The 26,870-nt window shown below is 35.4% G+C and overlaps 7 protein-coding genes across 12 annotated transcripts; 5 read left to right on the plus strand and 2 right to left on the minus strand.

The window, feature by feature from the left end:
- The first annotated feature begins 181 nt into the window (after positions 1–181).
- Positions 182–3,602, plus strand: LOC114521929 (glutathione S-transferase Mu 3-like). The gene is made up of 11 exons (XM_028542504.1): positions 182–204; positions 1,317–1,384; positions 1,517–1,575; positions 1,794–1,841; positions 2,058–2,091; positions 2,218–2,267; positions 2,341–2,391; positions 2,729–2,824; positions 2,907–2,996; positions 3,273–3,293; positions 3,495–3,602. Exons 1-11 carry the CDS (start codon positions 182–184, stop codon positions 3,576–3,578), a joined length of 624 nt encoding a protein of 207 aa, XP_028398305.1. The 3' UTR covers positions 3,579–3,602.
- Positions 3,603–3,912: 310 nt separating this feature from the next.
- LOC114521822 (protein lifeguard 4-like) lies at positions 3,913–6,086 on the minus strand. Its single transcript, XM_028542366.1, has 7 exons — positions 5,900–6,086; positions 5,340–5,448; positions 4,900–5,005; positions 4,782–4,815; positions 4,517–4,634; positions 4,384–4,429; positions 3,913–4,139 (listed from the first exon to the last, which is right to left on the minus strand). Exons 1-7 carry the CDS (start codon positions 6,033–6,035, stop codon positions 3,933–3,935), a joined length of 756 nt encoding a protein of 251 aa, XP_028398167.1. The 5' UTR covers positions 6,036–6,086; the 3' UTR covers positions 3,913–3,932.
- A 49-nt stretch (positions 6,087–6,135) lies between these two features.
- On the plus strand, positions 6,136–8,833 carry LOC114521821 (serine/threonine-protein phosphatase 4 regulatory subunit 2-A-like). The gene is made up of 8 exons (XM_028542364.1): positions 6,136–6,317; positions 6,436–6,517; positions 6,639–6,687; positions 7,121–7,242; positions 7,356–7,449; positions 7,526–7,575; positions 7,808–8,250; positions 8,721–8,833. Exons 1-8 carry the CDS (start codon positions 6,281–6,283, stop codon positions 8,762–8,764), a joined length of 921 nt encoding a protein of 306 aa, XP_028398165.1. The 5' UTR covers positions 6,136–6,280; the 3' UTR covers positions 8,765–8,833.
- Positions 8,834–10,081: 1,248 nt separating this feature from the next.
- LOC114521906 (glucose-6-phosphate 1-dehydrogenase-like) lies at positions 10,082–14,236 on the plus strand. Its single transcript, XM_028542478.1, has 13 exons — positions 10,082–10,232; positions 10,360–10,397; positions 10,484–10,592; positions 11,515–11,732; positions 11,830–11,988; positions 12,098–12,223; positions 12,302–12,395; positions 12,510–12,726; positions 12,902–13,014; positions 13,108–13,200; positions 13,279–13,355; positions 13,541–13,633; positions 13,883–14,236. Exons 1-13 carry the CDS (start codon positions 10,203–10,205, stop codon positions 13,968–13,970), a joined length of 1,455 nt encoding a protein of 484 aa, XP_028398279.1. The 5' UTR covers positions 10,082–10,202; the 3' UTR covers positions 13,971–14,236.
- A 1,531-nt stretch (positions 14,237–15,767) lies between these two features.
- On the plus strand, positions 15,768–18,001 carry LOC114521820 (inactive serine protease 35-like). Its single transcript, XM_028542363.1, has 4 exons — positions 15,768–16,540; positions 16,736–16,830; positions 17,239–17,562; positions 17,633–18,001. Exons 1-4 carry the CDS (start codon positions 15,856–15,858, stop codon positions 17,762–17,764), a joined length of 1,236 nt encoding a protein of 411 aa, XP_028398164.1. The 5' UTR covers positions 15,768–15,855; the 3' UTR covers positions 17,765–18,001.
- Positions 18,002–18,134: 133 nt separating this feature from the next.
- Positions 18,135–22,069, minus strand: LOC114521853 (lactadherin-like). 6 transcript variants are annotated; one of them, XM_028542416.1, is made up of 6 exons: positions 21,889–22,069; positions 21,571–21,633; positions 20,641–20,746; positions 19,988–20,268; positions 19,031–19,169; positions 18,135–18,811 (listed from the first exon to the last, which is right to left on the minus strand). In XM_028542416.1, exons 3-6 carry the CDS (start codon positions 20,732–20,734, stop codon positions 18,807–18,809), a joined length of 519 nt encoding a protein of 172 aa, XP_028398217.1. In that variant the 5' UTR covers positions 20,735–20,746; positions 21,571–21,633; positions 21,889–22,069; the 3' UTR covers positions 18,135–18,806. The 6 variants fall into 6 exon arrangements, with proteins under 6 accessions (XP_028398217.1, XP_028398212.1, XP_028398214.1 ...); XM_028542411.1 differs by lacking the exons at positions 21,571–21,633; positions 21,889–22,069 and adding exons at positions 20,942–21,094; positions 21,464–21,539; XM_028542413.1 differs by lacking the exon at positions 21,571–21,633.
- A 1,222-nt stretch (positions 22,070–23,291) lies between these two features.
- On the plus strand, positions 23,292–26,335 carry LOC114521888 (histamine H2 receptor-like). Its single transcript, XM_028542463.1, has 2 exons — positions 23,292–23,389; positions 25,146–26,335. The coding sequence occupies exon 2, from the start codon at positions 25,153–25,155 to the stop codon at positions 25,831–25,833; it is 681 nt and encodes a 226-aa protein (XP_028398264.1). The 5' UTR covers positions 23,292–23,389; positions 25,146–25,152; the 3' UTR covers positions 25,834–26,335.
- Positions 26,336–26,870: the final 535 nt, after the last annotated feature.

Below are 26,870 nucleotides of genomic sequence, written 5' to 3' on the forward strand. Positions count from 1 at the left end.
AGGTTAGTTTCCACTCAGAAAAATTCTCGTTTGGATCGGACAGGACAGGATTCACAGGAAAGTTTCCTTTGTATAAACGCCGCCTGAGAACTCACCGACAAAGGAAATTTTCCTGTCCGTTCAGATCCAAAAGAGATTTTTCCTGAGTGGAAACTAGCCTTTAGTATACATGCAAGTCACTATGTCGGAACTCGGAAATTTCTGGTAATGCAATAATCCAGAACATTTTCTCCTCCCGGATTAATATCCGGAACCATAATTGAGGGGATTACCAACTTTTCCACGGTCTACCTCGGCACTTAACCTCACAAGCCAGGTTTTCTACCTACGTCCTACAGCTACGCTCCACGGTTGGATCGCACCTGCCATGGTGTAATGCCCTATAACCCACTAAAAGTAAATAAAAAGCAGATTTGCAGTTCACTGGATTATGCTATTGAGGAGAGAAGGATTTTTCAGATTTTCAAAGTGGAAATGTGTTTGTACGAAACACGTGGTGCCTGTCACAGTATTTCTGCACAACGATCCTGGAGTTTTGAACCGCAGTTTGTAGCAAAGATTCTCTTTGAGGCTTGAATAAAAAGCTTTTCTTCAAAAATATAGCATGGCACCAATCCTTGGCTACTGGGAGATACGCGGAGTAAGTTAAATTGCTTACCATCTTGACACAGATTAGCTATATAGCTAATCTGTGTCTTGATAAATACTGAATAGATTACGTAATAAAATATCCATCGTCATTTTCGCGTCTCGAGTTCAGAGTCTAGAGTATTACATAAAAGAAAGTATGCGTGCAAGTGGTTACTGATCCGGACACCTTATAGAACGTAATATGTTACTGTAACTATTTCAAAATTTGCAACATGTATGTACGATGTGACGAATGTGTAATGTACAAATTATTGATCTTGCACGATTCTTTATGCGCAAAGACGGATAAAAACCTTTCACCAGGGTCATTTGAACGTTTTCAGAAATCACAAATATTACTCCTGCGCAGGAAGCTGAAAATACTATTGTAAAGCTCCTTTATTCTGATTTATAAGGCCTATTTTTTATGTAAAATAAAAGTATGTTTCGTTTGGTGACCTTGCAGCTTACAGGAGCCTGATCCCCACATAGACGCGTGGGGGGCACTCACCGTAAAAATGTAGAATACCAGGCCTTAGGGAGTAGGGTATTAACCCTACATGGATCATAACACTCATGAATCCATTGTATTGTAGAAACTGCCTTGTTTGAAATATTAATAAACTAATTTAGAATATCCCACCATGTAACAATGCCACATATATACATGGTTTTTTATCATATAGCTTGCTCAGATCAGCTTATACTGAAACAGTGTTTGAGGAGAAACGTTATGCCTGTGGTCCTGCCCCAGGTAATGTTGTGCTTAGGCAAATCCAGTTCTAAAAAGATACTAAATATTGCATTATTCTAATAATTTTCTATAAAGATTTAAATGCAATAATATATATGTGATTTTATTCTATGATTGAATGATTTACATTAGATTTTTCAAGAGAGTGTTGGTTAAAGGAGAAAAACAATTTAGGACTTGATTTCCCTAATGTAAGTCTTTGCAATTAGGCTCTCCTTGATTATAATATGCATATATGCATAGGTAGTGTAAATGTATGACTCAAAATGTAGTTTTTCAGTACAAGGCAATTAAATATAATACATAAACATCCTGGTTCATTATCTTTTCAGTATATATCAGTCTTAATTATATATTGTCGATTGAATTAATTATGTGCTTGTAATGACAATCCATGACTACTTTTTAGCTTCCATATTATATTGATGGTGATACAAAAATCACCCAAAGTAGTGCTGTAAGTATATGAATTTATATGAATTGCATTTATTTGAATGTTCTGGTGTTGAATATTTAATGTACTTTTCCGGCACAGACATTTATATTTTTCTATATATCAGTAATATTAGTTAATTGACATTGTTGCAAGTAGCACAGCTGTCTTAATTTATATGTGTATGGCACATTTATATGTTTAAAATGTTTTGCAATTTATGTATTGTTCAATTTCTAGATTATAAGATATATTGCTCGCAAACACAACTTGTGTAAGTTGAATTTATACTGTTTCTGCACACAATTTAATAACCTCTTTTAATGCCTCCTTTTTAATATTATTAATGTATAGTTCAAAATATTTATTTGTACACCAATTCTGCGTTTAAAACTATTAGTGGGGACCACAGATGAGGAGAAATTGAAAGTTGACATGATAGAGCACTGTGTAAGTCTGAATTAATGTACAATTATATTTTAAATATAATCATTGTCATCATTGCATTTTTTTAATCTTGAAGATAATTGACTTCCAAAAAGCTTTTACAGGACTCTGCTATAATCCAGCATTTGTAAGTGTTAAATAATTAACAATTATTGAATAAATTTGTGTTCCAATTTCATACTCCCACTCTATTGGGATCTCAATATCTTATACATTGGATGATGTCAACATAGGATACAACTTAATAGTGTGCATAAATGCATTAAAAGAGTTCTATTACACATTATGATGTTTTTCACATGTTGGGCAGGATGATTTCACACATAGCTATATAATTAGCCTATATCAGAGACTTTAATCCTTTTAAAAAAATAATGCAGTTTATTTTGCATGCATAGGTTGTTAATATAGTTCATGTTCAAACATTCAAGAGACTCTAGCAAAATGTGATTGTGTGTGTTTAGGATAAACGTGTGGATAATTACAAAGAGACAGTTGGAGCTAAATTGGCACTTTTTGAAAAGTATCTTGGAGATAAACCTTTTTTTGCTGGTGACAAGGTGTGACCTCAATCTATGGTTTTAGGGTAGAGATAACATTTGAAATTTGTTAAGTGGATGTTATTCTTTTAAATGTGCTTAGCTGACCTTCCCTGATTTCTTGATGTATGAGATGATTGATCAACATAAAATATTTGATAAAACATTGTTGGAGCCATTCAAAAAGTTGTTGGTATGTATTAATTTGGTACTAAATGTATCACCATGCACATACTTTAATTGTTTGAATAGCTTGCAACATGTAATAAAGTATCTCAATTTGTATGTTATATACTCTTGTAGGAAATGTTTAGTTTAACCCTAATTAATTAAGTGAAATGCAGTAAATAACATTCAATATGAAACCTATGGTGGAATGACTGTATTAGAAAGCTCCATTTAATCCAAGATACCAAAATGCCTTGTTTGGTTAAAATTTTAAAATAATTAAAAAACATTTTTTTAACAGGCCTTCGCTGACAGAATTGAGGTAAGAAAAATTAATGTGTCAACTTGTAGCTGCATTTAAATGTGCCAAAATGTGTAGCTCTGACATGCAGTGTATTACATTACATTGGCCTTTGAACATACTTGTCAGTGGAAGAGAAACACAAATAATATATACTCAGTTATGTTTTGTAAATCAATACCATAATACTGATTTTTACTGACAATACACAATGCTTTATAGGCTATTCCACAAATTGCTGCATACAAGAAATCAGACAAGTTTATTGAGCGTCCTCTAAACAACCCAATTGCTTCATTCACATAGAAGTCAATGTGCATGGGAAGTCAGATGTTTTTAGCCAACAAGAACAATTTATTTTTTTGGAAATTGCTTTGTAATATGTAATTGCTTTTTTTGGGTGCATAAAACAGGAATCAAAATACAATTTTTGTGCTATACTGCCCATGTATAGATGATGATACACATCATCAATGATTCTTTATTGGTAATGTTACAACTTACATAATTAACCAACATTTTGCTCAAAAGCAAATTTATATCATTCTAATTTACTACAATTCTGCAGACGATAACTGGTATACTGTATAGTTCTCTATGACAACAGTTCAGCTTTTTACTTAAAAGCAAAAAAAAATGCAATGTACAGACATGTTTTTCTTAATTCCTTTTCAGAGCATCTAGTATTTTTAAAATCTCCAAGAAAAGGTTGAGAACATCCAGGTAAAGGTTGATGGATGCCAGGATGTACTCTTCTGGAGATAATTTATGCATGAGCATGTGTGTGTCGTAAACAATGAATAACGAGAATAATACTGCACCAACAATTGCAATTGCCAGCTCAATGATTTCACTTTGGATGAATATCTACAAGAAAGTTGTACATTTAAACTATTTGCTGGAAACTTGCTCAAATACAACTACTATGGTTCATTTCCCGGAAATTTGATTCATAAGTTCCGGAAATTTGCATAAACCCTGTTTGGTAATTCAAGTCCATGTAATATGGTTTCTTTGAAAACAACCAACCATAGATTCACAACCTAATCTGAGCCTATTATAACTTTCATGACTAGTAAACAAGTTTGCAGAAATTTTTAGACATTCTTACCTGTAAAATTCCTGCAAGAATCAGGATCCACAGAGTAGAAAACAAACTAAAAAGGTAGGTTTAAAGTAAATTATTTGTATCCACTTGGAAACTCCTCACCAGTAACAGTCATTTTAATAGGTCATAAACTTACGCTGCCCCCCAGCTGCTGAAATCCCTCTTGCTTTGGAATGTGTAGAGTGTTAGAGCAACTGTTGTTGCAATTGTAAGAACAAAAGCTTCAATCACAATCTGGACATCATACAAAGTAACTAGAAAATAGATCAGATTATCGTTTATGGAGTATTTCTAGCATGAGTAAAAAGCAGTACATTTATTTGTCAAAGAACTGGTTGAAATGTCATTTCCAATGCAAGGTTGCAAGGGTAAAATATGTGTAACCACGTAATCAATCTTACCAACTGTACCAATGGTATAGGATTCTGCAAATGTCTGCAAATGAGAGTGCATATTGATTATTTGTATTCAGTGATTGTCATAATTGTGGACAGAAGAAACGTGAAAGCTTGAACTTACAAAAGCTAACAGGAGGTACATGTTAACTGGACTATCACGTCTTTTTATGGCCAATCCAATGAGAAGACCAATCGATAGAAACATGGACACAATAAGAAGTGATGGACTGAAAGACAATTTGGTACATAGTTTTACAAACATAAACATATTTTGTTCATTGAGAGCATGCAAAGAACATTATACAGAAGTACGATTAATAGTAATTAGTCGTTAAATATGATATTTCTAGTTTCCACAGAATAAAAGAATTATTGTAATAAAGCAAGCAATATGCCAACCCACACTGGGTGTAAATGCAAAGGGTGCACACCAAACTGTTATCCTAGTCAAAATCAGGTAACGTTTAATTCCAATTAGATCATTCCTCTAATTGTTAGCAATAAATGTTTAGTAAAAGTCAGTGATGCAAATGCTTGAGAGTGTTGCCTTTGATACCTCACCTGCTTTGAACGAATGTTTTTACTGGTTCAATGAACATAAACAAAGCTGACACAATGATTGTAAGGCCAAGTTGCATGGAAAGGATTCCATATACTTTTCTTAGAAATCCTACAAGTAAAATAATTTTAAAAATTAACAATTAGAATATTAGAACTAACTTTTTGCTTGTATTTAATAAATTATAAAATTCTTAAGCTCTGGTACTCTTCCCTCTCCATGACTAATGGCTGCAAATATTATCCTTTCTTTTCAAAATTACAGTTGACAAAGAATTTTTCAAATTATGACATCCTCTTCATACTGCTATTTAAATTAAGCGCTTTCGTTTTCACAGTTTACTCAGTAAAATAACTAAAATTGATAATATTGATTTTACAAATCGCCTTAAAATATATATTTTCAACCACGATACACGAATAAGTTGAGATATGAAATGATAAATATAAAATTATGTTAATCTTACACTGTAAAATACGAAAGATGCAATGTATTTATTTTTAAACATTCAAAACACGATTACACGAACTTGCAGAATAAGCATTACTTTTATACCCCTTACCCAAACGAAAATCAATGCTCGATTGTGCGACGGTGACTCCATAAAGAAAGTCATCTTCAAAAACGCCATGTTTAGACATATTTTGACGGTAAACAGACGGAGGAGAAGAGCTTTCGTTGCTTTTTGTTGTAGACATCTTTGTTTATCTTTGGCTTCGTCTCCAGCACTGACACTGATCTATAAATGATGAGAAATGACGTAGTATTCAATTTGGCCAGCCGTGAGCTATGGGGGATTGGCACTACCATGGCATATTCCCATTTCCCCAAGTAAAAAATGTGTCGGAGTGAAAGAGAGTTGTATTTTATAATGAACGTTTTGCTATGAAATATCTTCCTATTCTCAATGTGGTCAGCCTAGATTTCTCTATCGTAACCAAGAATGGATAACCTAGAAACAGTATTACAATGTTTGAACGGTATGTCTAGCGATCGAAACGCCGAAAGAGTGGTTTTTGTCAATCGTATTTTATACCCTCAGAGTTCATTATATGTAACTTGTATTTTTGTAACTATGTAATGTTTCTCCTTTCTTAGATTTCGAGAGAGCCAAGGACAAAAAGATTGGGCCGGAATTAGATAAATTGCTTTCTCATATAGCCAAAACCGGCAGAACAGAGTATGATGACAACATGAAATTCCTTGACAATATCAAACACTTATTAAATATCAGCTCCATATATATATAGCCATGTCTACACACAAGTTTTTCATGAATTTACATCTATTCCTTCTTTTAGATTTCCTTGGCCCCTCTTAAAACCACTTATAGCTTACAAATTGGAAAGGGTATGTAAAGTGCAAATTGTGCATGTGGTCATTTACTACATCTGAGTAAATTGCCATCACTGACCATTGATTGGTCTCTCAAGTTTATTAACTGTTCTCAAGTGTAGTAAACACCACTTGTTTATCAGATGGAAGTATTTTTAAAACAAATTATTCCAAATTGTTGCACAAGGTATCCTTTTGTTAATCAGCAAAACATCTGCTATATATAATTATTCCAAGTAATTTATTATCAGAAAATACATTTTAGGTTGGTGTGAGCAAGTGTTTTCACTTTTCAAGCACCTTGAATTTGCCAAAAAAGTTGTAAAATATAGTTTTATTGTTAGTCACACAGGCCAGGTTAATTTCATTTGGTTCATTTCAGAAAGACTTTGTGAGAGAAAGTTTCTAAACCATGCCAAAATTTATGTGATTGATATTTCTTTCACAGGTTGTAAATGAATTTTTTGAGAATACATCATCAAATGCATATAACTCAGAACCTAAGTCAAAAACTAAAGATCTTTATCCTGATGCACAGAAACTAATTAGCAACGTAAATCATTTTTCAGGGTAAGTTCATTTGCCTTGAAAGTTATTTTAATTCAACTCTTCCAATGCAAGTTTAAAAATTTTTAATGAAATATGAAGTTTTGAAAATTTGAATTTTTTTTTATTTTATTTAGGACACCTTTCACCATTCAACGTTTATGTGAATTGATCACTGAACCTCAAAAATATTACAGAACCACAGATAAATTTCTAAGAGGAATTGAAAAAGTAAGAAAGTAATGTATTTCTTAATTTTGATATTTTGTGAGCTTTCATGGTAATCATTTTTATCTTAAATGAATAGAATATTATGGTTGTCAGTACAGTGCAAACAGATGGCTCTCTTATTACAAGGTAATATATTTGTCTAATGTTGCTAAAACCTTTCATTATATAAATATTTCATAAACAACTAGGTAACAAATCTAGTTTGTGATATTGTTTGTAATGTTCATGTGTTTAATTGCATTACCATATATAAAAGCATTGCTTATTAATACAATTGAAGATTGTTCTAAATTATTTCAATATCTATTTCATTCTATTTCAACCCTTATAATTACATATTTCCTTGATTTCTCAATAGATCAATGCCAACTGCCTTCACAAATGGAGATTTATCTCCTACAAAACCCGACACTGCACCTACATCTCCAAATCTTGCTCCTTTAAACAATTCACCACTGAATTCTATTACTCAAGACAATAACACAAGCCCAGCTTCTAATTTTAAAGTTGAATTAGAGGAGAAGAATGAAACACAAATAAAAGAAGAAAATTCTGTCAATGTTGACACTTCTGACAGTTCAGTAAACACAGCACAAGATAGTAAAAACACACAAGAACAATTTTCTGTGATTAGCAACATGCCATGCTCTGACAGTGGTGAAGTGTCTCAAAAAGAAGTTGAAAGTGGTGTGGAAACACAGATAAAGGATAATGCAGAAAGTTGTGTTGAAAATGGTACAAATAAAAAAACAGTTGATGAACCTGAAAAAGTGGATGATCTTGGAAATAATGAAACAACAGGTCAGTGGAAAGTTACGTAAACATTTTTTGAACATTCTGACTTGTAGTATTCATTGAATATGATTTTATCCTTCTAAAATGCCATTTCTTAAGGTTGGATGCTCTTTTAGTTTAATACCAGATATTTATAAATAGGTGCATAGAATGTACATAGAGATAAACTCAGAGGTACAGTAGCTGTCAATAGAGTGAGTCTTGAAACTAGGCAGACTTTAAAGCCTGTATAATGAGCTAAGATTTAATGTTGAGACAGCTTCACCATGCACAAATCTTTAGAAATTCTACGTATTAGTGTTTAATCACGTGGTTGAGTGATTTGGTGTGGTGATGCTATTGAAGGATTATCAGGATTATGAGGGATTTATCATGCAAGAAATCCATTGCCTTCACTGTGCGTTGCTTTATGTAGAGTGAAAACACTTTAACTCAGCTTGTTATATTAACCAGGCAATTTTATCTTCCATTTACAGATGAGAAAGAGATTAGTGAAGAGGAAAAGATGGATGAAAGCTAATAGTAAGGAAATAAAAACCAAGTGTCCTAACCCTCAAGGGTAATAAATACATGATTTAATAAACTTGGATACATGTCTCAGGATATGATGTTTATGCAACAACAGTCAACGATGGTTCAAGCAAGTTCTGAGGTTCATCCTGAGGTGGCGACGTGACTGTTGTTAGTATGTCTTCAACAGTGGCGTACGAAAAGCGATAATTGGGGGGGTCACATATTCATATATTCATGTTGTGTAAGAATTGTTTCTTTTCAAACCCATTGTCTTTACAGGTCTGTTAACATAAATATATGAATGTGCCCCCCAATTATTGTCTCCCTTACGCCACTGGTCCAACAAATTAAGTGAAAATATACTGTACCTTTATGCAAAACTGACTATTTAGATACATTTACATATCATTCTATGACTAAACTAAGTCATGTTTAATCATTGCATTGGGATATGTTTACAAAACTATTTCAACCAGGGTGGGACTGTAAAAAGCCATAAAATGTAAAAAATTGTTATTACACTATTTCATAAAATAAATGGAAAAGTTTCTTGATCTCGATTGCCCAAGAGAAGTGTAAATAATGGATCATTACCCTTTAGTCTGAAGACATTGTACTAAGAAATGGCGACCCATGATTAGTAAAATTGGAAAGTTTAGTTGCGATTAGACTCTTTCAATAATTACGTCACAACATTTTAAATTTAGAGCCACCTTAAATGAGATGGATTTCCAGTTTTTCTCTCACAAGCCACGTGCAAAGATGCAAAACATTCTGCTTCAACACACGAATGAGAAAGAATTTTTAACTTAACAAATAAGCTCTAACACTAAAACGAGGCCACTAGGCCACGACCGGAAGCCTCGTTCTCGTGTTATGGCTTATTTCCTCCACCACACTTATTATGCCGAAATGAAAAGTTCCTTTTCATGCGTGTATCGAAGAACAATGTTTTGTATCTTTCCAATGGCTCCTGAGAGTAAAACTTATCGAAAGAGTTTATTGTTGAAAAATACCAAATTATTGCGGTGCGAAATTGGTATATTTTGAAATGTGGGCAACGCCTTTTCGCCAACTTCCAACCGCTATATCGTGTTGAATATTTTTTCTAGTTTTAAACTTAGTTTAAAAGAGAAATGGTCTTTTCATTTTGAAATTTTCCTTTGAGTGCCATTCCAATAGTAATTTTACTCTAGACTGACATGGCTAACATCAAGAATTATAAAGTTGTATTCAGGTACAATACAAAGATCAGTGGCGATAATATCCAGCTGAGGGCGAATATACCACCGGATTTTCAAACCTATGGAAAATACTCTTGGAGGTTGGTTCTATTTATTACATAAATTGAGTTAATTTGCATGCTCTTCAAATTTTCGAGACGCCCTCACAGTCCTGCACCTTTCTCTTTCGGCTGTTGATTTTGATACCATTTTAATCAAAGAATGACCTCTGTTATAATTTTTGGAGCTTCGGTAAGGTTTGTTTTATTTTATATGCTCACCGTTTTAGGTGTGCAGTTATATTCTGCTTCAAACATCCAGTTCTAGTATTTTGAGGCATATTATAATTGGCTTCCGTGCATATGTCTTTGTCTTATAGGGCGATTTGGCCAAGAAGAAAATATACCCAAGCTTATGGTTTGTGTGATTTTAGTTGAATGCCGTTCTCTGATTCTACATTGAACACCTTGCTTTCGTCGTTTTACAAAGTATTGATGTTTTAGGGAACTTTTCAAGGACAAGCTACTCCCAGACGGAACCCAATTTATTGGATATGCGCGATCTGATTTGACAGTTGCTGCTTTAAGATCCAGAGTGGAGCCTTATTTCAAGGTATTGTGTAGAAATAAAGAAATACTGTCTAATTTGTTATTTTTATTGTATAAGAGGTGTTCAAAGACGTTTCGTTTCGTTTTGTCACTGTATTTTTAAATATATGCATGGAGTTATGTAACTTTGTTTAACTTGGCAATGTATAAACAAGTTACTTGCTAATGCAATAATATATTACTGAGGTGCTTTCTAGCTGCAGAACAGCTTCTTATTTTCATAACTTGCAGAATATAGACAAAATATATGAACTGATTCCACATGTAACATATTTAATATAAATGCAGTTTATATTGCTGTACAAGGCTGTACAAGGCCAGCAAAGCAGGGACAGGGGGGGTTGTAAAATATCTGGGGCATGGGGGCAGAATGCTTAGGGGGGTTGATCAATTAGGTGATTTGGTTGGCTTTCAATAAATGGTAAATGGTGGACCAAGTGACCAACTTATATTATATTGTTGTCACAATCATGATAATTTTAAAATATTCCACCAGATCTAGTCTGCTTGTGTAGCTGATAAAATCAGTGAACAATTAATGCAAATTGACTTCAAAAATTTACATTTCTACAAATGTAAGGTTCAATGCATGCACATTGTAATGAATTAGCAAAGCACAAGATTGATCACACATCAACATGATATGATAGGCTTAGATTCTAAAGATTGAACAGATACCATCTAAATTATTAAATCATCCTAAAACTATTTCATGACAATTCCTCTGCTGGCATATTATTCTGCAGCTACATGAGCAGCATATATTACACTGGTCTTTTTCATTGGACTCTTTGAAATACTGTCTGCATGTGAGCTATTCTATCATTCAAAGAGTTATAAATGTGTAATGATTCAGCGGTATTGCTGTTGTACAATTGACAAATGACCATGAAAAGGAAATGGATTACACGGTGCATCCATTTTAGGTGAAAAATGAGCATAAGGCAGATCTGGAGCAATTTTTCAAGCAATGTTTCTATGTCAAAGGATCCTATGACAAAAAGAAAGATTTTGAAAACCTTGGTAAAGAACTGGACAAATTGAACAAAAGTAAAACTGTGAACAGAGTATTTTATTTGGCATTGCCGCCATCAGTTTTTAAAGAAACAACAACTAACATCAAGAATTGTTGTATGTCTAAAACGTAAGAATGAATATATAAATATGATTATTGTATTTTTTATATGGCACTTAATTATAGATAAGTAAATCAAAACATTTTCTTCATCCACCATTTTAAGGGGATGGAATCGCGTTGTTGTTGAGAAACCATTTGGCAAGGATTTTGATACATCTGCAGATTTGTCCAATCATGTTGCAAATGTATTTTCTGAGGAACAGATTTATAGAATTGATCATTACCTAGGCAAAGAAATGGTGCAAAATCTTATGGTGCTCAGGTGAGTATTTTTGGAGTCAATTCAATCCTGGCTGCTCTGATAACATAACATTTTTTTGGTTTTTTTATTTTTTTTATACTACTCTCTTTTTTGCAATTAAAATTGTCAGATTTGGAAACATGATCTTCAGTCCAATCTGGAATCGAAATCATATTGCCAACATCACCATTCAGTTCAAAGAGAATATTGGCACAGGTGGTCGTGGTGGATATTATGATGAGTTTGGGGTAATCAGGTATGCCTACAATATAACTATTATAAACCCTTGCACTACCTGTGTTGCTAATCTTGTGTTATTGTGTTGATTTGTTAGGGATATACTTCAAAATCATATGATCCAAACATTATGTCTAATTGCAATGGAGAAACCATGTTCAAAGAGTGCCGAAGATCTTCGTAATGAAAAGGTATAATTATGAAAATGTACATAGTTAATATTTTTGTGTTATGTGGTATGATCAATACAGGATTTTATGAATTATTTTTTAAATTCATGCTACAATTCCTTTTTATTTTGTAAGGTGAAAGTGCTGCGTTCCATGCCTCCAATTACGTTAGATAACGTTGTGTTGGGACAGTATGTAGGTAACCCAGATGGTGAGGGTGAAGCTAAGGTGGGGTACCAAGATGATCCTACAGTTCCAAAAGGGTCTGTCACTCCCACCTTCACAGCATGTGTTGCTTACATCAAGAATGAACGATGGGATGGAGTCCCTTTCATTCTTAAATGTGGAAAAGGTTAGTATAGAAAGGTGCTGCTTTCAGTGCTTTGTATACTCTTAACCTTAATATCAAGAAATGCGATTTGATAACAAACCTAATCAAACTTAATCTTTAGGAATCCTGATCCTTCAACCAATCATCCTGTAAGGTTTGACAATAGGTCTAACATATCTGCTTGTTCATCTAATAGCATTGAATGAAAAGAAAGCAGAAATAAGAGTCCAGTTTAAAGATGTGCCTGGTGATATTTTTGGAGGAAAATGCAGCAGAAATGAACTGGTCATACGACTGCAACCTAAAGAGGTTTAGTTCCTCATTTCAGATAAATCAGTTGAATGAAAAGTTGTTAATTATTTACTGACAGGTTATATAATTAATTTATTTATATTTTCTCAGGCAATATACATCAAAATGATGGTGAAAGAAGCTGGAATGTCATTTGAACCTATCATTAGCGAAATGGACCTTAGTTATGACTCCAGATATAAGGTCAGTTATTTTTGTCATTCTTCTAGATAATTTTATGACCACAGACAAACATAATTTATTATTTTTTTTGTTAAAAAGGACGCGAAGTTACCCGATGCCTATGAAAGACTTATTCTGGATGTCTTTTCTGGAAGCCAAACGCATTTTGTGAGAAGGTAATGTTTCCTGATACAAAGATATACTGTATGCGATGATATTCATGAACTTCCATGTTCATCTATTTCATCATCTTTTTACCGTTGGAATGGAGTTTATGTGTGCTAAAATGGTTGCTTGGAACGAAAAAAAAAGAATGTTAAAACGTAAAATCAAATGAAAAAGTTTTTATTTATTTCTGCAGTGATGAGTTAGCTGAAGCATGGAGAATCGTAACTCCACTTCTGCACAAGATTGAGACTGAAAAGATTAAACCAACTCCGTACAAATTTGGAACGTAAGTACAGCCACACGACCCCACCCCACCCCACCTTGGGGAATTCACCACCATCGGGAATCTTTTTCAACCTTTTTCCCTGAGTCGACAGTATGGTCGAGTGACGTCACTAAAATAGTAACGGTGCTCAAACAGTATTTTTAAAAGCATGAAAAATACGTTTCAACTCGAAATATATTTGTCGGTTGATTATTTGTTAGCACTTAGAAGGCCTCCAGAATGAAAAGCTTATTTTTCTATTTTTCCCAGACGAGGCCCCGATGAAGCGGACAAGCTCGTGCAAAAAGTTGGATTTCAATATACTGGCCAGTATTCTTGGAAAAAAGCGTCAATATAGAGCAAGCCGTGTGTAATGTATAGTTAGATCTCAATGTGTCAGATGATGCTAAACCCGATTGTGAACGAACGAAATAATTTTTAGAATGGTCCCACAACAGGAATATAATTTTCTAATTATTTACTAATTATTTTAATTATTTGCACAATAATCACGCCAGTATTCTAGAAGTATAACTATAATCAATTTCCTACCGAGAAATATATTCTTAGGAGCTGCACGATGTAGAGAAGATTGCCAAGTAGAGAGCATTTGTTGCTTTGCGATTTCATTGTTTTTTTACTTGTCATTTGGTAGTTCGACTGCGACACGGATTTTTTTCTCCGCTTTGGGAGCCTTGCTTTCGTGAATCTCGATGAAATGCTATAAGTTAATGTTGTACGAACACGAGGTTTCCAACCAGAGAGATCTGTGACGTGAGATCTGATGATTGTGTGTTGCAATATTTGATGGTAGAAAATTTCTAATAACTTCTATTCTCGAAACGCCGGGTTTTTGTTAGTTTTCACTGGTGTGGCTATACTCAAGTCAACCACGTTATGTATTTTTTGGTAAAACAGAATACCTCTTCAGTGTAGGGGACATTAAAAGTCGGCCCTTTTCCGGCCCTTTCAGCTGGAAGAATCTTCATTCAGCGTCTCCGCTTAAAAATGAGTTATTTTTGCGTACGCTGGCTGCTTATCCGTGTATTTTGGCACAACATTGCAGTGCAGTGGTTGGAATGGATTTTCATAATCCGATTTCCTTTCCTGAATCTAACATTTCTACACTGTCTAAGAGTGTGACAGTGACACTGCCCCCTGGCTGTTTTTGAAAGGCGATCAATTTTCCTCAGCTGTGGCGCTAGCTAAATATCATTTTTGATTCACGCGGTTTTTAATTCATTTCAACAACAGGTAATAGTCGACATCAAGCTGTTCCGAGCGCTGATAAAATCAATAAGTTGAAATAAAAATGGAGTTATAAACGCAGCTATGAAATAGAAACCAAATGGAATTGTGAATTAAGGTGTATCAAGAAATAGATAATTGATCTCTAATTTGATTCTTCACGTCTATCAAAGTACGAGAGTGGAAATACTGAAGTGTCATACTTTCTTATAGAAACCATTTGATTCAAAATCAGGGTGGCATATATACTTTACAATGCAATATGGAAATACTTTCTCCCCTGTCGAGAATAGTTATTCATACTTTGGCGAAACATGAGAAATATTTCCTGTTCATAATCTGTTTCAATATCGGAAATAGGAAATCACAACTAAAAAGGCTCTTATAATTTAATCCTTAGGGAAATTTAATTTTTTTACCATAAAAAAACCCGTGATGAATTTGTAACATTTCACCAATGAAAGGCCGGGTATTTTTAAATATCCTTAACTGTCGTATTTCATCAAGCAATTTAAGACAGAGGTTTTCTTATCAGTCTTGCGGTTGAATCGTCTAGGATATTTCATGTTGTGCAAACTAAATAATGATCATGGCTTAGCGTGCACCATTACCAGGCTACCAGCAAGAGTTTGCTCTACGGCAAAACCCGTTGTTTACAGTCTCATTCTGCTGCAAATTTTATCTATTGCGTCACTCCTTATTATAGTCTTAATAATGCAATCTCACTCATGATAGGAGCATATCAGATGATATCGCACCTTATGCTTAAAATCAAAGAATCTCATTCGTGCGTTTGGAAAGTATTTAAAAAAATACTATATATCCTATTGCTTTGAGAATAATCAAAACAAATCAAGATCTTTAGACAATGTGTTCCTTATCAAACGAATTCGTTTCTCCGCTCACGTACGTCACTGTCTGCGATGCCAAAGAATAAGTCCAATTAATGCCGTTGTTGGAACATACGGTATGATCGTGTCTCAATTACGCATGCTATGTTAATTTTTTCTACCATATTCGTAAATATCACATGCGCACGCCACTCAGTCACCTACTGCGACGTTAATTCTAATAAAAACAAACTCCACAAATTCCACAACTCTTGTCGCCGCATAACAGTGAAGCCTTGGGGAAGTCTTATAGCACGGTTTATGTTGAAGTTTTGCGTCAATTTGTGTGTCTCATTTGAAACGCAAATGCTCGTAATTTTAAGCATGAACGCGAGGGTTTTTCTACTATTCATGTGTTCAATTCAAATCTGCATTTCCTTGGGGAATACTCTGGATCACGAAAGCTCGTATGAAGCCAACGCTGATGAGGAAAACGGGACAAAACGCGATCAAATGCGCGATGCTTTGGAGGAATTCGATATGTCGTATTTGAAATGCAGCGACGAAAATTGCGAATTAATCAAGGGATCTGTCAAAGAGTTACCAGAGCCAGGACCTTGGGAAGTAGAAAATATCGGGCCTCAAAATACTCATACCCGCTCAAAGCGAAAGATATTTTTGCCTGATAATAGATTACGTATTCGGGAGAATAGTGTTGGTCGTTTTCCATTTAACAGCGCTGTAGCGATACGAGTGAATGGAGAAGTGAAGTGTAGTGGAGTTGCTTTATTGCGACCTAGATTCTTCCTGACTGCTGCTCATTGTGTGCAACCTGACGATCGCCGGAAAGGTAGGGTGGAGTTCAAGGGCAACAATGAAGGGAATAGGTGGGGAAGTGAGGCGAGAAATTTATATAGGGTCATTTATGTAGAGTTGATATGGATGATTGAGATGAGATATCACTGGACATTTGATCAGAATACAATGTTTGAGAAATTATATTCATATGCCAATATAGTTAAAGTTGCTCTTTATTATTCCTTAGATCTCGAAGTTGGTGTTCTATCAGGATACAGAGAAATGCTTTGGTCTAAAGTCGTTAACACTCGTGTTCATCGAATCTGGAAGAGCAAGAGAAAGGTAAAGATATCTTGCTACTAGACTCAACCAAAGTGCACAGCTCTTAGCGCTGCAGGCTCGTCCTATGAGCCGTCCAGTCATGATCCGTGCATGCTGATCCGCTTTTTATTGATGGTTACACTAATTACAACAGAACCACTCTACACTCTATAATGTTAATGAAATTAAGAGACAGAAAAATCTACTTTTTGAAACTGGAATTTTTGAAATATTCCAATACAACCCAATCACCAATCTCGGTCGCGTTCTTTAAAAACAGTTACACTCCTCTTAAGATTTTCCTCTTTTGATATATAGGAACGAGTAATAAGTAACGAATGGTCTGATGTAGCTATATACCAGCTCATCTTGAGATTGTTGGTTAAACTACATTGGGTCTATATAACCGCCTTTTCTCTCATATTTTAGTCCCCGAAGATAATTAAAATGTGGCGCTTGAAAGACTATGCTGTTCTGGAAACAAAAACACCGCTTCCAGTTACACCGATGTCGATTGGTTATGTCGGTGCAGACGCAGACGGCAACGAAATTCTTCGAGCAAATAAAACTTATATGTATTTCTCAGCGTTTGACGACGAGAGACGCTCAGATGACCTGAATATGCGTTTTTGCCAAATGAAGAAAATAAAACCATTGCGAATTTTCAGCCGATGTGATACCGTCCCTAAGACTGCTGGCGCAGGTGTTTATATACGCATGCGTAATAAGGAGACTGGGAGAGTTGAACGTAAGGTACGGAAATAGTGGGAAAATACCAGTTGCTTTCACTCAAGCACGTTTAATACATTCTCTACTTTACTAGGTCATTGCCATAGCAACGGGGGACTATGGCGTCAAAGATGAACAGAAGTATTCAGTTGCATTACGTATAAATTCACGAATGTTTCCTCATATTTGCCGTTTTGTCACTGGATCTTACGGTGGGTGCAACTGACAGTCTTTGAGCTCTGCATATTTTGATATTTGTGAAGTTAAATCATTTTGAAGTTAAGTCAGATGGAATCTTTAAATATAGCTGGGGCCTTGGGAGAAAACATCACTGTGTAGCATATGGTCTTTCAATTAGCAATAATCTGCCTGCAAATTACAGTTTGTCATTTTATATTGGCTACACTTGTATGTGAAGGAAAATAAAGTGAGTTGACAGATGTTGCACAAATTTGTGCTCGGCAAGTTTTATCCCACTTATATCACGGTACGTAATCGTTAAGGCTAGTTTTCACTCAGGAAAAATCTCCTTTGGATCGGAACGGACAGGAAAATTTCCTTTGTCGGTGAGTTCTCAGGCGGTGTTTACACAAAGGAAACTTTCCTGTCCTATCCGATTCAAAGGAGAATTTTCCTGAGTGGAAACTAGCCTTTACACTGTTACAGCAGTCTCCATTCTTTAGATTCTCATAAACCACGAAACCATTAGAGTATTAGTATTTTAACTGTTCAAATCCTCTTAATTTGTTAATGCTCTCCGATTAATTACGCGCACACACCACGATATTCACTCCTGTAACCATCTAGTGCCAATCGACAAGTAAACTGATCGTAGCGTTGTGGATGAGATCATGACGCTATTCTGCTTCGTTCAGAATTTTCGTTGAAGAAATTCGTCACCTTTCTCACAATATAGCTTCTTTCTTTGCTTTATAAATTATAATCAACTTCAAGAACTATTGTGGGACGTAAATCTACTCCAGTATATTGTCCCCCGGTGTTTATACAAAAATGATTTATACAAAAATAGAACTACAGTCAAACTCTTAAGGTATCTGGATGTGTTCCAGATTCCAACTTCCAAGGCAAACTATTGTTACACATTGACCATCAAAAATGTCCAATGTACGATGATATCGCGCGATGCCACGGATGGTTTGAATATGATTGTCAGTCTTTCCGGAGTCGTATTTTGGCGCTGAACTGAATCTTCCTCAAGCGCTGATTTTTGTTGTTCAAACCATAACTGATAAGTCAGAAGATGCGTTTTAGGCTGAAAAAGCAAAGTAAGGTTTGAATCACCCTCGCGTTGATTATATTACTGCTACTTGAATGATTTAATATCTGTACTATATAGTACGAAAGTCTTGTTTTGAGCAGGAGACTTCTCTATTTCACTACGAACTTCCGTGTTTTGTCATCTATTTTATCCCGCAGAAAAACGTTTGGTTGCAATATAATAGTATTAAAAAATATAAAATTGGTGTCTTACCGTCACAGCCGTAATATTCTACTCTTAAACAAATGTCGTTTTTCCAAGATGTTGGATTTATTCTGATATGATTTGCAATTATTGCCGGCTTTAAAATGTGATCCGAAACATCATAGGAATTCTGATTGCCTTTAAATATCTGGAAAAACAAAAACTTTTATATCAAAATAGGCACTTTCCGTTGTCTAGCTGCATCAGAATGTGAAACATTCCTCCCTTCCTAACAAGTTTTCCTTCCATATCACTTTTGCTGGTAATTCATCCTAGTTCACATAAATCCCATTCTCATTTGGGACTCAATGTGTAGGAGATTGGAGGAGATGCACTATCAACTAGAGTTGAACGGAATACCAATGATGCTCAACCCACACGAATACATGAGAACGCCCTCATCCAGTTTGTCATTATTTGTCATTCAGAAAAATGTAGTATACAAATAACATACCTGTGTTACAGTGTGTTCGTCATTAGTTCCTTATCATGTTAGTCATTAGTTTCTTATCACTGTCACAAAAATTGTCCTCACTTCTCTGGTTCGTAGCACCATGCCGTCAGGTCAGGTGCTGTAATTCGTCCGTACTTGTACGAAACTGGGTTTTATTTTCAGTTGTCTGTCTGTTATTTGTTTGTTAAACTTTGTTTGTTGGTTTCACTTTGTGTCAAAGTCAGTTAGTCTGCTTATTTTGTACCATATTTTGGGTTTTTTGTCACAACCTCGTTTCAAAAACACTCCCATGAAAAAAGGGCGAAACATGAGTGAGGTTTATTTCTAATTGTCAAATGTGCATGTTTGATAGCTTAAACTGTCTATCTAGATGTTCACTAAGTCTGTATTTCTCGTGATTGTCTTTAAGACAGACAGTCAGACACCCTCCAATTTCCTCATTGAATTAGCCTCTTAAGCAAATCTATAGCACCTATCCCATCTTATCCACAAAATGTCCTAACTATCCTTACCTTATCCACACCATCTGTCTTATATGCTTTCCAGTCATGACCATCCATACTGTAGTACAGTCTGTACGACTTGACATGTCTGTCAAGACTTCCTAAACGACCTTGAGTGCTCACTTTTGTTATCTTTGTCTTAAAACCCAAGTTTACGTCAAAATATTGTTTCCTGTTAATGGTGGCAGGACACCACGCATCAAGCACGTTAAAATCTTTACGTTTGCTGCTAACTGTAATATCGTCATCGTCCACATCTCCTGATTGGATGCCAACGGCTTCGTTACACTCTATAAATCAATCAGCAACAAATTTAAGTTTGTTTTGTTTTGTGAAGCCTTTTTGAGGCGCGTATTCTTGTACGCTTTTTAGGTAATAAAAGGAGAGAATTGATGAACTCGGAAACTAAGATAATCAGAAAATAGATGTTGAGTGAAAAGTGGGTGGTTGTAGTTGTTTGAAATATACAGCTGACTTTTAACTGTTCAAATTTATTGTTTTCTTCAGACTGTTCACGGAAAACAGTTTGTTAGCGAAATATTTGCATATTTCCTTTTAACTTTTAACTGCATAACAACAAAATATGCGAATATTCCGCCAGCGAACGTTTTCTCTGCCAGTGGAATGCAGGCCAGGAGTAAAGGCATTACCAGAAAACTTACTTTTATTTTTTATCGTACGAGCAAAGAGATATCCACATTTCAAGCTGATGCAGCAAAATCCGAACATAAATACAAAAACGTGACGTTGAACCATTCTTTAACGTGCCTAAAATTAAACGTTAATGCAATTACCATAATGATATGTCTCGTATAGATATAATTTGCTACAAAAATAAGAAGAATATTGCCGTTATGCCTGTATACCCATACAGGATAGTATTTTGATAGACAGAGGATGTAATAGAGCGGCGTAAAGCATTTAACTTCTCATCAAGTGCGAGCCATAAGATATATCAAATACCTAAATTAGACAAAATAATTTTTCGCCGAAAAAACAGCTCTCCTGACTGAGGTCCTCGATCAGGTCGAAAAGCCGAGAGGATTTCTGTCTATTTTAGGACCCCAATAGTAGAGGGGGGTCGTTAAAATAACATGATCCGATAATTGATCCAACCTTTGATGGGAGGAAATTATAGTTAAGGATGAAGTGAATATTAAAATCAAACAACTTTGAATGACGATCGTATTATTGCCAATCAATGTGAATAAAGATGTACTTTCAAGGCAAATTTCAGATGATCGTAAAGTAAGATTTTACAAAACATAAAACAAATTCTTTCGCACTTTTACATCGTTGCTTTTCCATAATTTACATAATGCACGAAAATTGACTGAAAATGAAATGACTAACATATACCTGTTTATGGCAATGAGCTGACTGTTAAATGGAACCTTTCGCTTTCGATCTTCAAACCTCTTGTAATATATCAACTTTATTCACACTTAGACCTTGTTTATCAGGGCGTATTCATATAATCCATACCTTGGTTATATCAGATTACATCACATCATATTTCTTGCCTATTTTCTCGCTTAGTCATTTTATCACATCCATAAATAAGTAACTAGGTTATTGTGCTCGTATATTACCTGATATTTTAAATAAGATTTGAAACGAACAAAAAGTTATACAGGTCCCCGTCTGGTAACCACCTGTTGGAGTATATATAATTATATGTCTTTATTTTGCCTTTGTACTCGGTATATCCACTCGATTTTTACATCTCCTCAACCAGATTATGTTTTACGGTTGGATTTAAATGAACATATCGCAATACAAGCTTGTGTGCACATAACTGAGTATATTGACATGCACTTTGGTGCCCACTAAAACTCCATGCACGGATTTCTATCCTGATTCCAACTCAAAAAGAAAGATAAATGAACCCTTTGACCCTTTCTACTAACTTTTATTTTCGTGGTTTGACAGGCGATCGAGAAACAGTTTTTAACTGGCTAATGACTTCTTTTAATACGCGCCTCTGAGTATGAAAATATCATATTCTAAGGATTTTAGCTGTCTAAGTGCGGCTATCAGTTTGTCAGTTTGTAGACTGTGGTCATAGGTAATTTGTCTCAAGTAGTTATTCAGATAATCAGATTCTTACCAGAAAAAATGAACTAACTTCATTCTCTTACCCAGTCTTCGAATTTATTTATCCTTTATCTAGTCTCTGCGCATGCGTGTTGGAAAACATTTTCCAGTCCGTTTTTGCGATGCAAATTCGACGACACTGCTATTATTGGCTAAAATCAATTTGCCTTTCTAATCTTATTTTTTTAATCTTATCGCGTCACTAATGGTCATATATCAACCTGGCGACAAATGACGGATATTCATATTAATTCAGCAAAAAACAATACTGTTTTTAGCTGTTAATGGTCAGTTCTCGTTATAAAAAACCTGAAAACCATGATAGTGAACGTAGATTGAATTCTGTGCATTTATCACGTTATTGCATTGCCAAAACACAGATGTTTAATGATTTGTCGTACTCTTTGCATTTGATTATATTTACTCTTCGTGTAGTTCGTATGTGACTTAATATTAAATGTTAATGCATCGAAGAGACTCGGCTATATGTTTGTTGCATGATTAAACAGATTTAACAACATTTAACATTCGCACTGAAAAACCACCAAGTTGAATATTCTTCTATGCTTCTTCGAGAATACGTCCTCTGACTCTGTTATGGTTTTAAAGCTCATCAATGTGGTTTTCTCAATTGCAATGACGCGCACTGAATTGGAAACAAGAGATGGATTACTAAAGCAAATTTCTCGACGATTATGCAAATTTGAATTTATGGACGAGCAATTTCTATTGAAGAAGAAAATTTGAATATCTAGCAGACTGTCAGATCGTGGCAATTATTACGTATACCTGACGCTGCATGTGAGACTTATTCTATTGTTTGCTGATGCCGTAAACTTTATAATTCATTTGTACAATCGACTCGTTCTGCTGCATGACAGCCTTCACTGGAATATAATTATTTAGACGCTTATTCAGTCTCTTTTACTTGTCTACTTGTCGCACATCACAGTTGGGGCGTTATTTATTGGAAGAAGAAATTATTGGTGTAATTGCGTTTCTCTTTTGAGTCATTAAAAGAAACAAGCTGAAATTGATCCAGCGAGTAAAGTGATCTTCGGGATGAAGTCATTTAAGTGGTAAAACGAAATTTTCGATTGTCGCATCGCAACTAGACGAGAAGCGTACTTTACTTGGTTTTACAGCTGTAGAGAAATCAGTGTTATTTCGACTGGTTCACAACGAAGCTGGAAATGAAAACAACAAATAGAAGCTTTGTAACTTTCGTTTAGTCGCTGTACGAAAGTTATTAGTTATCAGTGGTGGCAAACTGAATCTGGAGTGGACTTATAAAACGTTATATCTTTACCTGAGGTACGTATTTATTTTCATGTTGCCTTTCTTTTCATTTATGAAATCTTACTGACAGCTCGACAATTTTGGGCAGTAGCCGACAGTGACGGCCGACACATTTTTTCTGTGAGAAAGACGAAGGTAATTTCAGTCTTTACAGTCGGATGCACATGAAACGATAAAATTTAAAAAATTGTTTGGGGTGTAACAGAATATATCTTCAAAATTGTCGAAGAATATAATTTTAATATCGTTTCCGTGGTTTCGTAAACGTTGAACAAACACACTTTCTTATGACTAGAGAAATTATTTGGACAAATATTATCCAAAACGCAGCAGCTGTCTTTGTCGTTCACCCACGCTTGTTGCAGAACATAACTGCATGCATTGCACTGTGTGGGTCATTTGGTTTGTTTCACTCGGACGTCATGACAGACGAATTTGGGACCCTGCTCGAATTTGTTCAGTTTCCTCGTGTTAACACGTAAAACCTGTCAAATTTTCATCCATTTTACCGCGTGTGAAAATGGTTGTAAATTCCAGAAAACGGTTCTAAATTCACTCGGTCTCGTGTATAATCGTAACCCCAGACGCCGTTTTACACAGAACCAAATGAGTTTGGACTCGGTTTTGGTCATTCGTCCGGCCCAGTGTAAAACCATGGTTTTTGCATTCAGGTGGCCATTCGCACTGAAACACCAAGACCAAGTTGAATAGTCTTCTAGCTATGCTTCTGCTAGAATACGTACTCTGACTTGTTGTGGTTTTAGAACTCATCAATGTGGTTTTCTCGCCGATCATAAATTGCAATGACGCGCACTGAATTGGAAACAAGAGATGGATTACTAAAACAAATTTAGTAATACTATATAAAGATCAGTGACAAGCGAACAAACGTTCTTCCTAGGCGCACGTTAGTTCGTGGTTAGTTAAGGCACGCAGGCTAGCTATATTGTGGTTTTTTTACCGTGGTACAAAAGCCCTTTTGATAAGTTTGATAATATTATAATTGCTTTCAAGCAATGAGTTGTATACAATGATGCAAAGCATCGATCATTCGTGCATTAACAAACTCACACACGTATTAGTTTGTATTTTGACCGATAAACTTGATCGAAGTTGGCATTAATAATACGAAAACGAGGCTACATGTCTTGGCCCAGATCCTTAGTCAGTTTCGTGCTATGTGCTTTGATGTGGTTCTACTTAAAGCGTTCCTAGGTTTAAAAAGATACGGGAAAGATGTATTACTCCAGGGACGCCGGAACGATGCGAGGGCAAAGGGGGGAGGTTTTGGTGAAAGGGCACTCCTGTAGCGGCGCAATCGTCGTGTTTTCTCTTTCCAAGATAATTTCTGTGTCTAGACGATTGTTTTATTCTTATTGCTCGTTTATGGCACTTCTACTATAGAATGTAATTAATCTTCTAAAATGAAAGGACATTTCTGCTTCCCTTACCCCTGCTGGTAAAAGGCAAGGGGGGCAGTTGCCTGCTCCCCCCTGTTCCGGCGTCCCTGTATTACTCCGTGTGCCGCACTGATCGCAGTATTGAATAATTCAGTCGTTTTCAAACGCACGTATATCCGGTTGCATTAATTACCGTAGCGTGCGGGGCTGAAACAGGCTCGGTTATAACTCAATACGTAATTCCAAAACGTCTCAACTATTAAATACCAAACGGAGTGTTTAGGACAACAAAAATCACTCTGCCATGCGGTATCTTTTTCACATTTTTCAGACAGAATTTTAACATAATTGAATTCTTTTAACCTATAAAGATTTGCGATGACAACCGTGATTGTTAATGTAACATCAGATCTCAAAGACGTCTTACATGGAAAAAAATTGTTTGGTTTTATCTGTCTTGGATTACTGGTTATCCTAACGGCTTGTGGAAACGTTATAATATGCGTTGCAATACTCAAGAATCGACATCTGCGAACAAGCTCTAATCTATTAATCATAAACATGGCTTTTGGAGATATTTTATACTCTGTTTCAACTCTCCCTTTATCAATGGTTTTGATGTGTTCCCGTGGCTCAGAATGGCCGCTTGGCAGAGCGGGAAATGTATTCTTTGATGCAGTTTGGCTCTTGTTTTTTGTTTTATCTTTCTTGAATGTTCAGGTCATAGCTTTGAACAGATTTGTCGCTATTACCAAACCGTATGCCTATAAAATTGCTGCAACAAAAAAGCGGACAGTTGGGTTATGTGTGTGTATATGGGTGTACGTTACAATGCTTGTGTTTGGCCTGAGCTTTTCGTTCAAAGAGACAAATGGAAGAGCTTATGCATTCTTAATTCCAGGAAGAATTTACTACACCATCCTAATATTTCATGCAGTTTTTACGTTTGTCTCAGTGCCTTTGTTGTATATCATTATTTTTCTCATTGCAAAAAAACATAAACTCGAAATAATCAAACAGAAAGACTCACATGCACACGTCAAGAAGCTTTTATCGTGAACTAAAAGCAACTTGGACAATTGGACTTGTCATTTGTCTATTTCTGTTAGTCTGGTCACCATTCCTGACAAACCAGTTTGTTGACTTTCGTGATATTTATCAGGGTATTTGGGACCAACGGAACAGTGTTATGGTTTATATCACCTATTGCAACGGACCTGTTAATATTTTTGTATATTCAATTTGGAATCGTGAAATAAGGCACGTAATTTTGAGATTATTTGGCCGTGCGAGGAATGGGGTTGTGTCGTCTTCGTCGAGTAGGATTCAGCTCGGTCCAGTTGTAACGCGATAATTTCAGTCCGTGCAGCGGATTACATTCGCTGGGCATATGTAATCGTTACTGGGGACGAGTCAAACGCTAAATAAAGCTTGGTCACTCTGGTGCAAAAATAACGGCAATCACATATTACCAATGCCAATGCATATCACGGACCTCACGGTGCCTGATTGACCATATCACAGAATAGAGTATATAGACATTATACTGTATAATGTTTATTCTGTGCCTCCTGCTAAATCTCCCTAACAAACATCAGCGGAACTTCTCGAGATGCGTAAAATTCTGCAAGTTTGTTAGATTCGAGAAAAGGTGTCCAGGAAGTTAATTTAACATTGTAGAATTTGTAGTATTTCTTCATTTTCTTTTTTTGTAAACCAACATTTCTGTAGCAATACAAATAAACAAACTTAAGCATAAATTGAAGCTTGAAATCTTTAACGATGTAAATAAGTTTTGCCCAACATTCGGCTGCCATCTTGAAAATTCTCAACTCACCAGTCACCTCACATAACATACGTAAGCAGGTCTATTGCAGGTGGGTTCAGAGTTCAGACGTCTGCAGGTGACTCGAAAAGATCTTTCCTACTCAGAACCAATCAGAAAGCAGCTTTTACTCAATGTGCGAGGTAATTGCCTGAATGATCTTACTCCCATTCAGTCTACAGTGTCTACTTTATTACATATATTACATGTTTCATTAAATATGAATTAGTCATATCATCCTATATCCTATATTTTTATGTTCTATCTGCAA

The sequence above is a fragment of the Dendronephthya gigantea genome, unplaced genomic scaffold (genome assembly GCF_004324835.1).
Source record: "Dendronephthya gigantea isolate DGI-Jeju-01 unplaced genomic scaffold, DenGig_1.0 000021F, whole genome shotgun sequence".
NCBI lineage: Eukaryota > Metazoa > Cnidaria > Anthozoa > Malacalcyonacea > Nephtheidae > Dendronephthya > Dendronephthya gigantea.